The sequence below is a fragment of the Boleophthalmus pectinirostris genome, unplaced genomic scaffold (assembly GCF_026225935.1).
Source record: "Boleophthalmus pectinirostris isolate CB_2022bp ecotype Guang Dong unplaced genomic scaffold, ASM2622593v1 HiC_scaffold_4, whole genome shotgun sequence".
Lineage (NCBI taxonomy): Eukaryota > Metazoa > Chordata > Actinopteri > Gobiiformes > Gobiidae > Boleophthalmus > Boleophthalmus pectinirostris.
Window position 1 is genome coordinate 25,190,798 of NW_026571353.1, and position 12,003 is coordinate 25,202,800.

Genomic DNA, 12,003 nt, shown 5'->3' on the forward strand with positions numbered 1-12,003 from the left:
CTAGTTTATTTGATGTATTTACAAGAGCGGTTATTTGAGAAAGAAAGTTAGTCTGAAGGATATCATATATGCATTTTACTGATTCCATACTGCAGCTTTAAAGGTCCTATATCACGTAAATTGACTCTTATGAGCGTGAAGTCATGTTATAACATTGTTACCTTCTCAAAAACATGCGTAAAGTTGAGTTTTGTTTCATTCACATGTTAAAAACGATACATATTGAGCATCCAAAATATATTTTTCCAGCTATCATATTTTGAAGTCGATATAGTAGTAGTTCAAAATAAAATATATCGATATAGGATTTAAAATTATGTAGGGCATTTTAAAATGAACATTGAAATACTCACTAAATTGTGTATGCATCTATATGGCATTATAATTACAGCTGGGGCTTCTTTGTAATCTTGATCGCAAAGGCTGCAATTATTTAGCTATATGTCATGTACTCTGCAGAAAACAAAATAGCCAGTGTACATGGGGTCTTATTATGCAGAGAAGCTGCTAACCCTGTAGTTTAGCTCTCTACAAACATGTTCTGAAATGCATGGGATTCTTGTATTCGTCTAACAGTGAATATTTCAGTCTTCTCAAATGTTTTATTCAAAATTTTGTGATTTGAACAAAGAAAATGCAATTTTCTGTTTCTTTTTACTATTTAGATCTACATTGATCTGTTGATTTAATCTATATGAAATAATTATGTGTGATTTGATTGGTTGTCTAATATTGCTCAATAATATTAGATGAATACCTAACTGCAATTTTCAAACAATGAGATTACCATTAAATCCAGAAGCATTCACCTTTGAGGAAATACTGAAATATTGACTGCTAAACTAATAGAAGAAACATGCATTTCAGAACACCTTTGTGGAGCTTTAAACTACAAGGTGAGCATGTTTTTACATTATAAGACATCATATTTTGTTGTTTGCAGATTCAATTATATTACTTAAATAATTCTGGTCATTGGGTTTTTCAAAAAGTGATTGATCTTGGAGACCTTTTGTCTATATTACATGATGTCATCAGCCTTGGCCCCCTCTCCTAATCTGCAGAATATAGCTATACTTTGTTCTCTTGTATTGCATTATCTCTGGCTGCAGCTCCCGTTGCCCTGGGTGACAGTTGCTCTGACAACCCCAGCATCTTCATCGGGGAGACAGCGGAGGATTGGTCATCACAGAGGTGTCACTTCCTGGAAACGGGGTCTGGAGCAGCGGAGAGAGGGGGCACAGTGGTTGTCACTCAGAGCTCTAAGCAGCACATCCTGTCAGGCTGCAGACAGCTGTGAGGAGAGACGGCAGTTTTACAGGGAAAGGTGTACCAGATGTTTCAGTTAAAGGTCTTATATTATGCAAAACTGAGTCTCTAAGCTTTAAACCGTGTTATAATGTTGTTACCTCCTCAAAAACCTTTCTCTTTTACCTTTTTGTTTAGTAGAGATTAGAAACTCCAGGGCTGAAACTATCCAGATGATTCAAGTGAAGATGTTTGGAGTTTGAAAACACAGTGGAGCACATCCTGTATTAACACATGACATCACGAGGTGGAACAGAGTGTTTTCTGTTTGAGGGACGAACTTCTAAATATGCAGGGTTTGTGTGTTAAATATGCGTGGATGAAGTAAAACGCAACTCCAGGTATGTTTTTGCTGAGGAAACAACATTATGACATAGATCAGAAAATAGTGCAATGGGCCCTTTAAGGCTGCAGTTTTCAACACAAATTACAAAGATTTACTGAAGAATTACTGGCATAATATAATAATAGTTTGTTTCAAATTTGACCTGATCTATCTTTTGGTAGTTTTAAAGAAAGCTTTTGGAGTTTAAAAATATAGTTTATTACTGGTTTTATTCCTAATTGCAACATTTCACATGACATATATGTTTATGTTATAATTTGGTGTTATGGTTCTTAATCTGATTACCCAGTCAGAATGAGCCTCTCATGAATCTCTCATTTGGGTTGCCAGTTAAAACTAAAACCTAAACGGACTCTCTCACCACCTAAACTCCAGAACCTGCAGTCTATCATTAATCAGTACTAGTGCAGCCTTTGCAGCTTAATGAGTGAAATCTGGAGGTTCTGAGACGTTTCCATATTGAGAAGGAGTAAACCTTGTATTTGTGTCCTTATGCAGGCTAAGGGATTTTAACTCTGTTAAAATTGAGATTGTTGTTCCTTTTGCAGGCAGGCTAATATGCATTCAGTTTCAGATGAAGGAGACTAAGTTTTGAAAGAAATACCCAGAAAATCAAGTGTGGAATATCAGATTAATTTCTAAAAGACTATGTACTGTCTACAGATTCACATACTCACTGTCAGTCCTTAAGATAGTGTATTAGAAGAAACAAAAGGGACTGTGAGAATGTTGGTATATTGTGCAGTGACTCAGCTGTATCTGAACACTGCTGGCATTTCAGAGGTTTTGTTTTCTTTGTGAAACAGCGTCCTTACTCTTTCCAGACATATTCTTTGTCATTTTGTCTGTGAGTATTCAAACTGTTGTGTATCAAATGTGATATTGTGTGCTTTATTAAACTCAGTGTAGAAACACAGAGGCTTAAGAGCTGTTTATGTTTTAACCCGCGGCGTTGACAGAGTGGTCTCTCTGTGGGAGCACGGACGTCCTCGTGGCAGACACTTGACCCGGGGCAATGGCTTCTCTCTTTTCCTTTTTCTGTTTGTCTCATACTCTTTCAGTTTTTTCTGCCTCTGTCTTTCTCTTCTCTCTCTCTCTTTATCCTTCCACTCTCTTTCTCTCTCTCTCTCTCTCTCTCTGTTTATTTCTCTTCTGTCTTTGTGTCTCTCTTTTTGTCTCTCTTTTTACTCTCTGATGGTCCTGGATATTATTGTGAGACTTTTGATGGTACGATATCACAGTATTACCCTCTCTCTCCCTCTTTGCCTCTCTCTCTCTTTCTCTTTCCGTCTCTCTCTCCTTCTCCCACTCTCCATGTCTTCTCTCTGCCTTGAAACTGGTAAGAGGAACACAAGTGACTTCAAATTACAGTTCTCAGCTCGTCCGCCCACTCCATCACTTCAGAGAATGCCTTGCTCCTCTGCCAACTTTTAACAAGCGCTTTCTCTATTCATCTAACATTCATATTATCACTATCTTTGTTCCTCGCTGTTCACTTTTAAACCTTTTTGTCATATTTGTTTCTTTCTTCACTCTCCCTATTTTCTCCTTTATCTCATATGTGCCATGCTCCTCCACTCGTCCCCCCCTCCTCCCCTCCAGGAGCCACAGACAACTGTCATCCATAACCCAGTGGACGGGACTAAGGTACACACCATTCAAGCTGCCCAGGCATTCTCTACAGCTCTGTTTCTTCTTTTTCTTCTTGTCTTTCTCTTTTCATCAATTTATCAACCAGTCTCTCATTCTTCTTTGCATCAGTGTGAGTGCTGTGACCTGGGCTCACACTATCTTCTTTGCCTGGGTTTTGCTGTGGATAGGAAAACGAAAGATTCAAGTTTGCCCCGTAACGTTGAGGAAATTAATTGATATTTTAATTTTGAAATGTGTTATCTACTTATTAACGCATGGATTTAGGTTGTTGAGTGACTCATATCTAACAAAGCATTTGAAACGAGTTGTCTCACACCTGCCTGAGACACATTGTTAGTAATAATGAATATAACAGTTTGGTTTGGGTCAGAGTTAACCTGCATAATTTGTGTATGATTGTGTAAGATTCAATTGTTCAGATATATGCGACGTAAGTTATCAGAAAGATAGAAAGCCCCAGGTTTGAGTTATGGATTTTAAAGGAACCTTTTATTGAGATTCATGTTAGTGATTCATGTTTGTTTGGGATGTTTTCCTTCAGCTTCTCCAGTTTTCACAATCAGTGTAAACACTTAAGGCTAATCCTCCAACTAGGTACACCAAATCACTGACAGAAACCTGACTTTAATGTACTATATCAGTGGTCCCCAACCTTTTTTTGCACCATGGGCCGGTTTTATGTCTGACAATATTTCACGGACCAGGGGGGTGCTCTTTTTGGGATAATATTTTGAAAGACGGACGAAAATGGATGGATGGATGGATTTTGAAAGACCGGCGGCGTACGAGAGGAGACGCGGTCCACACGGCATAATTTAGTCCTGGTTAAATCCTGTTTTAGTCCTGGTTTAGTCCTAGTTAAATCCTGTTTTAGACCTGGTTTAGACCTGATTTAAACCTTGTTTTAGTCCTGTTTTAATCCTGGTTAAATCCAGGTTTAGTCATGGTTTAGTCATGGTTTAGACCTGGTTTAGACCTTGTTTTAGTCTGGTTTTAGTCCTGGTTAAATCCTGTTTTAGTCCTGGTTTAGTCCTGGTTAAATCCTGTTTTAGTCCTGGTTTTAGACTTGGTTTAGAAATGGTATAGACCTTGTTTTAATCCTGGTTTTTGTTCTGGTTTAAAGGCGCGGGAAATACGGGAAGAGGCACTGTCCACACGGCGCACGGGAGGGGGGGTTCGCACTTTCGCGGCACGGTACCGGTCCACGGCCGGGGGGTTGGGGACCCCTGTTCTATATTACACAAAATTGATTTTTGTGAAATTTAAGACATGTTATAATGTTGTTACCTCATCAAAAACATAGGTGGAGTTTTGTGTTTTATTTCACTCACACTTGCTTGGGTAATCCTGGTTTATTATTCTGTCTACATCTCTAAATCTCAAATGCTCTGTTCCGTATCGTGATGTCAGGACTGAAATCATCTAAATGAGTTTAGTGAAAGTGTCTAAAGTTTAAAAACACAGTGGAGCACTTCCTGTATTACCACATGACAAAGTGTTTTCAGTTTGAGAGAAGAGCTCAGACTAAATATGCAGAATTTGTGCTTTAAACATGTGTGAATGAAACTAAACACAACTCCTGGTATGTTTTTGATGAGGAAACAACATTATAACATAGATCAGAAAATAAAGTAATATAGGCCTTTTAAAATGCTCTGTGTAAATTCTCTGGTAGCCCTGCTTGTTTCCATGGGAAAGTATTATTATGCCATTCTGACTACATTTAACACCACACAATTCAGCTTTCCAGGAAAAGCAGTAATGTTTCTGTGAAGAAGAGCAGGTGACACAGAATCATTCAGAAAAGTACATCATTAAGATAGGTCTGTCTATTGACTAAACTTGAAGTGTACTTGAAACTACAGCTCTTCCATAATAACAAAATGCCAAATAAGCCAGGCTTATTAGACCAAGTGCCACTGAAGGATGGGTCAGATGCAGACGTCAGATTGTAATATATTTGCCTTCGCATGATCGGCTTGTTTTAGCAGGTAAGTTTATAGATTAATTTATGCAAAGAGAAAATTATGTCTTATTATATTTTATCTGACCTTACAAACCTGTAGCCATGTTTCATTGTAATCCACCATCATTGTGCTGCGCTCCTCTTTATCTCGTCTCTGTAAAACACGTTTTTCGGTGCATGTAATTTGTCTCTTGATCACACACAGTTTTAATGAGGTCGCCAGCGCTGCTCATCTCTCCTTGACATGCCAAAGAGTTTAGGCCCATTTTATCTGCTAATTGGAGTTTAAAGCTCACAGCTCCAATGGCTTAGGTCTGTATGAACCAGCAGAGAGAGAGAGACACAGAGAAACTGAGAAAGAGACAGTGAGATAGGGCAAAGCAGCAAGCCCAAAAGAGTAGATATATGGAGGACTGAACATGATTGAAATGGGCTTTAGATTAAAAAGAAAATGAAAAATAGAAATGTAGAAATGTATGCATTTTTAAAAGTTCATTATGTAACTTTTCACTTAGGGGGTCCATCACCTGCTGGAGATGTTGTTGCTTTACCAGGGATGTTCCACCATATGGCATTAAATGTATCTATCAGGAATATATACATTTACTGCTGTTTTTAATGCTCAAAAATAGTATAAAAACTATTCTTAGTGTGAGTGGGATCACCTCCACCCGAATCTGACTCATAACTTGTCTCCATGGTAGATACGTAACGACATACTGTGGAACTTTCCTAGCCAAACAATAACATCTTCATGGAAAGTAAGTAGGTGACATATGCCCCACTAGAAAAGTTTCATATTGTACTTTTAATTTCACTAATTAAGTTTTACTGTATTTGTGGAAAAATGCAGTTAATTTTCACATTTCTTCATTTATTTTTGAATGTAAAGGTCCTATATTTTTAGCTTCAAGTCATGTTATAATGCTGTTACCTCATCAAAACATACCTGGAGCTTGATGAACGCTTTATTATTATCAGTCTAATGCCCAAAGACCAAACACAACTCTGTGTATGTTTTTGATGAGGAAACAACATTATAAAATAGATCAGAAAACTGTGTAGTATAGGCCCTTTAATGTATTTCCAGATAGGTCATATTTTTAGTCCTGGATAAAGCTGGTGCTACTGCTTTCCTCTGCTTTGTAACATACCTGCTGGTTTGTGTGGGCGTACTGGTTCTGTCTGTCTTCCATTCATTTATAACTGACTGTATAGTAAATGTGTCCAATGCAAAGGCAAACTCACCTCTTTGTTTCAGGAATCATCGGACAGCAGCAACACCACAGTGGAGGATGAAGATGTGAAAGGTAAGACTACGCAAAACTATTAACTTACACTTTCTGAACACGCACAAAAAACGTAACACCATTGAGAAATTTAATTATGATGTCTCTTAAATATTCTGTTATGAAGTAACTGTGTTTAAATCTAATTAAATCAAACACTGATTTAATAATAATTGTAATGTTTATTCAAAGTGTTAAGCAGTTTTAGTTATGGACAGGTTGTTGTTTACATGTCATGAGTATCCAATCAGAAAGCAGAATGAACTCTTACATTTGGGTTGCCAGATTGTATGTCCAAATCCAGCTTGCATTTACCCCAAAAGGACTGTTTATAGTATGTGGTGTTCTCAGTATATGAAAGCTAATGGAAACCCAGGTTCAGTTGTGTTTGTATCCAGTTGTAAAATCATAGTTCAGAGTTTAAACGTGCACTGTGACACTTGCTTTTCTCCATGGATACGATATTGCTTTGCCTTGAACGGTCCATCGTATGACATTAAACTTGAATCTTACACTTAAAACAATTACAGTTTCTACAAAAAACTTGCATTAATACTGTAAGCAGGGTCAAATCTCGACAGAGCTGACCTGTAACGTCTAGTGGCGTTACTTGCCTGTTATAGATATGATAATAGATATGCTTAATGTCATACTGTGGTACATACCAGGCAACACAATAACGTCTCCCTAGAGACCTCTACAAAAAGTTACAGTGCAGTTTTAAGAGTTTGTTCTGTTGAGCTAAACTACAGAATGGACCTGAAATATTACAATGTCAAACGTGATAAATTCTAGCTACAAAACCAGATTAGAGCAGCATGTGTGGGCTAGACTAGCAACGGTGACACTCTAAATTAGTCACTGGCATTCCTGCTCTTTTGGTGACCCGTTAGTGACCCCTGTTGGCGCTTCTGAAAACTGCCTGATTCTGTGGCAGTGTTGTATGGGGCCATAGCTTAGAAGAGGCATTTATTTGTTTGTGTGTCTGGCTTTCCCAAAGTGTGTGTTGTAACCCCAGTACCAGGAATCGCACCTCTCAAATACCCCCACCCCCACAACAAACCCACCCTATCCCACCCTAATCCATGTGCTGTCAGTGTGCCAGGCAGTTTGTCACAGCGAGCGCCTGCTGTTTGGGAATACCTTTAGGACATTGCATCAGACTTCAGAAATATCCAGTACCAGTACCTATCTTTAAAGGTCCTATGTTATGCAAAATTTACTCTTGTGAGCTTTTAATCATGTTAGAATTCTTTTAGCACATCAAAAACATACAGTACCTGAAGTTGTGTTTTGTTTTATTCACACATTTGAGTAATCCTTTATTATTAGTCTCTCTACAACGCCAAAGCTCAAAATGCTCTGTTCCATTTTGTGATGTCATGAAGCGGTAGTCTTCAAGTTAATCTAGCTTTTATCTTTAGCTCAGTAGAGATTGGCAATTGCAGGTCTGAAATTATCCAAATGATTCTGGTGAAGGTGTGTGGAGTTTAAAAACACAGTGGAGCACTTCCTGTACTCTATGGCATCACTAAGTGTTTTCCATTTGAGAGAAAAACTAAGCCTAAATGCAGGATTTGTGTGTTTAGCATTTGTGATTGAAACAAAACACAACTCTAGCTATGTTTTTGAAGAGGAATCCACACTAAAACATAGATCAGAAAATAGTGTAATATGGGCCCTTTAACCCAGTTGTGCAGTGGGGATTTTTTAAGTGGAGGTATGCAATTCGTGACTGAACCAAGAGGACTAAACCAGGACTGAAACAGGTAAACCAAGTCTAAACCAGGTCTAAACCAGGACTAATCTTGAACGAGAGAGAGAGAAAACCCCAAGCCCACAGAGCAGAGTGTCTGCAAAGCATGATTGGGCGACGACTGCGCTTAGCTCCGTGAGGTGCAGAGCTTTGAGCCAGTCCTTTTGCCTGTGTTCACCCAATGGCCTACATAGGCACACCTCCGGGCCCATCCCGACACTCTTTTCTCGTTTAGACCTGGCTTAGACCTGGCTTAGACCTGGCTTAGACCTGGCTTAGACCTGGTTTAGACCTGGTTTAGACCTGGTTTAGACCTGGCTTAGACGTGGTTCAGTCCTGGTTCAGTCCTGGCCCCCTCATGTCTCAGGTTACTATAGGACAGTACTGGAGATATCATGAGCCTTTGCAGGTTGTTTTCACCATTGCCAATAGCTCCGGTTTGACATTTAAGTTGTAGCTATTTTATATTTGTTATTTTTTTATATCTCACGTTGGGAGAGTTGGACAGCGTACCCTAGCTTACCACGCCCACTACACTCCTGCTTTAACCTGTGCGCAAAGACTACTGTGAGAGTGAAATGATTTCTGCCTTTGCTTTCTAAACATGCGTGCTGCCTTCACATCTAGGCTGAGTACAATGCATCTAAATCAGGTCAGGAATGGAGAGATTCTGTGCCAAGCAAACAGAACAAAATGTGCTCATCTATCTCCCTCTCCCCATAGAGGCTTTGCAGACATGTCACACATTCAACCAGTACTGTCAGAGATAAAATAGGTAATGAAAGAGTTAGAAAATTACCAGGTCTCGTCAAAGTTAAGTTTGGTTTGTAACAAGTGCTCTGTTTTTAGCTCACGTCTCATGGGCCGTAGCCTCCATTTCATTGGCACAACACAAATCTGGCCTGTGGTGTGTGACCTGACTATTATGTTAACATCATGTCTGAAGTTTAATAAGGTTACACTGTTTATATCCCGTATCTGTCTATCTTAACCTGTTTAAATAACCTAATGTATGAATGGCCTAAAATGTATTGTACGTGTTAAGCATTCATTCCAAATTGGACATACCGTACACCTTATCTGTAGTACTTTTTATTTCATACAGTCTGTAACTAGTGTACTGATACTTTGCAGCTGATGTCAACTGTGCTGTCTGGGGATGTGATGCTAACTGTTGGCATTCCTCTGTCTGTAGCTCTGTTTCTCAAGTTAGACTTGATCTCACCTTTATTTTAACACAATCTGACCAGAAAGAACTGACTTATCTGAAACTACAACAATTAAACAAGTCCCTCAAATAAATGTACAGTCAGATTTTAGCTAGAATTAACCAACAGTCTCACTCTTACTCCCACCTTTCTGTTGAAAATCACACACTTAAAACAGGACCGTGAACACTTGTTTTGATTTTTTTTTCTTGAGTTTTGTTTGGGTGACAGTGTTTGCTAATATGTGCATTATGTCACCATGGTAACTGCTGAACATTTTGCTATAGAAATTCACTGAGTACACCCCCAGCATGATGACAGTGCAAAATATCAATATATTACAAACCTTGAACATCAAACAACTTGTATCTACATTGTAAACTTAAATATCTCAAATGTCCAAATGTCCAACAGATGGCAGTGTTGTTGCTTTACAAACTTGTCAAACTTTAGGACATAACAAAATTAACATACAATTACATAAATTAAAGGAACAAAGCATGACAAAAAAGTTAGATAAATTGGATTAGTGGCAACTGTTGGAGCATGTTAGTACCATGATCTGTAAACTACATCTTGGTTTAAAGTAAAAACTATGTAAAAACTCTGTACTATTATAAACACTGATTTCATGCACAGTAGGTATATGTTTCAAAGTTGTCACACTGGAGCCCAGAGTCCCACCTCTCGCTGTTAAAAATGTAGAGGGCACGGACACCTTGGGAGGAGGGTCATGGCTAAAGAGGGAGGCGTCTAAAATTAGCCAGCGCCCCAGTGGACAGTTAAAGCTACACTATCTGTCCTGCTAGCGCCACCGCGGGCAAACTCCAGTCCAGCACAGTTTTGAACGCCTTAAGACACATCAGGCAGTTAGCGGAGGTGGAGAAAACTACAAGAACCAGGTGAGTGAGGGCTAGGGCTGAATATTTTAGTCATGTGGATGTTATGGGGGTTCTTGTGGGGTCAGTGAGTGCTGGGCAGCTGCTTTGAAACCCTATCCCTATGTGGCGTTTAGAACATCTGACAACATATCTGTGTTATTACCCTCATTGCTTTTATAGTGAAGCATGCTTTACTGTAGGGTGTTTTGGGGGGCCTTCTGCAACGCATTCTCAGTAACTGGGCTTCAGAAGACAGCACAACATTATACAGGCCGGTAATATTTCAAACAGACGGGGGCAGTTAAAATTAATATTGTGTAAATGTTGTTGGTGTTGTAAAATGTTGAAGCACAGTGAGTTCATGGGTCTAGTCACTAATAGAAATGATCAGGTTCAACATTTGTGAATTTACTTTTTGGATATTTCATGAGAAAATACAGGGTTATCATTAGTGATAACAACTGTGCAAAATGTCCAAAGAAACACACTGGCAAAAACAATTGTAAAAAAGTTAGCAAAAGGGCCATGAAAGACCCAATAAACTGCTGAGTAACTACTGGTTTTGGACATCTGTCACTCTATACTGTCATACTTTTAATGAGTGATAATTACTGAAAATTCAATGAGATGTCCTGAGCTGTATTTATGTTTATAAACCAGTCATCGAAGAAGTACTCAAAATCTACTTAAGCAAAAGTATTTAAGTACCTGTTTCAAAATGTACTTAAATAGTAAAAAGTAAAATTATTTGGAGGTCTTTAAAGGTTTCAAATGTAGTGTTTTATATTTTTGTACAATAGAACCATTTAGATCAGCCATTTTTTTCTTTGCTGCTTTTATTTGTTTATTTTTGTTTGCTCAAATTATGAATGTGTAAAATAAACCTCCCAGCCTTTTCAGCAGCTCTCAAACTATAATAAAAAATGTCTTTACTTTTCAGTTTTGTTCAAAAATGTAGTAGAGTAGAAAGCTTGCTCTCAAATGCAGTGTGTAGTAGTACAGTACTTTATCACTTTTACTTTGTTACATTCCGCCATTGCCAATAACACGCCTGATCTGACCATTGATATTTTTGAAAGTATCGACATTTACATGAAATGATAATAATTTTTTTGTGTAGTAGATCCTTTTTGATCATTTGTGTTGTTGTATTGGCCTATTTCTTATAGAAAAGAAGCCACTGCCTTTGCACTTGGAAATTAACTTAAATTTCCCTTTTTTCCCATATATCAGAAGACGATTTTCTCCCAGATTCGTCAGTGTTTAGGTTGGTCCTGCGTTGTGTCTTCTCTCAGGGTTTTAATTAAACAAATAAGCGGTAATGAGGAGCAGATATATCTCTCATCAGAGCCATCAGTGCTGTCATCCACTCTGTGCTGTTTGGCAGCTCTCCCATTATTGGTCAATGAGTCTGGCCAGCTAAAACTCCTCAGCAGTAAAAAGCACGACTGTGAATCCTTTTTAAATTGAACCATTTATCGGAAAAATATATAAAAGTCTGTCACAATTTTACAATTATTGTTTACTGACACTATAAATGACTGAAATCCTTTATTAACTTTAATTTTTGTCCAATATATATCCCTATTCCTGTAG

The 12,003-nt window shown here is 38.3% G+C and overlaps 1 protein-coding gene across 10 annotated transcripts in view; it reads left to right on the forward strand.

Moving 5' to 3' along the window:
* camk2b1 (calcium/calmodulin-dependent protein kinase (CaM kinase) II beta 1) overlaps positions 1-12,003 on the forward strand; it is an 89,363-nt gene that overhangs the window by 69,442 nt on the left and 7,918 nt on the right. For 5 of the 10 annotated variants that reach the window (XM_055162161.1, XM_055162162.1, XM_055162153.1 and 2 more), the window contains 2 exons: positions 3,257-3,301; positions 6,535-6,583. In XM_055162161.1, the coding sequence (XP_055018136.1) occupies positions 3,257-3,301; positions 6,535-6,583 (94 nt within the window). The remainder of the gene's footprint in view (positions 1-3,256; positions 3,302-6,534; positions 6,584-12,003) is intronic. The other 5 variants (XM_055162163.1, XM_055162156.1, XM_055162159.1 and 2 more) reach the window with 1 other exon arrangement.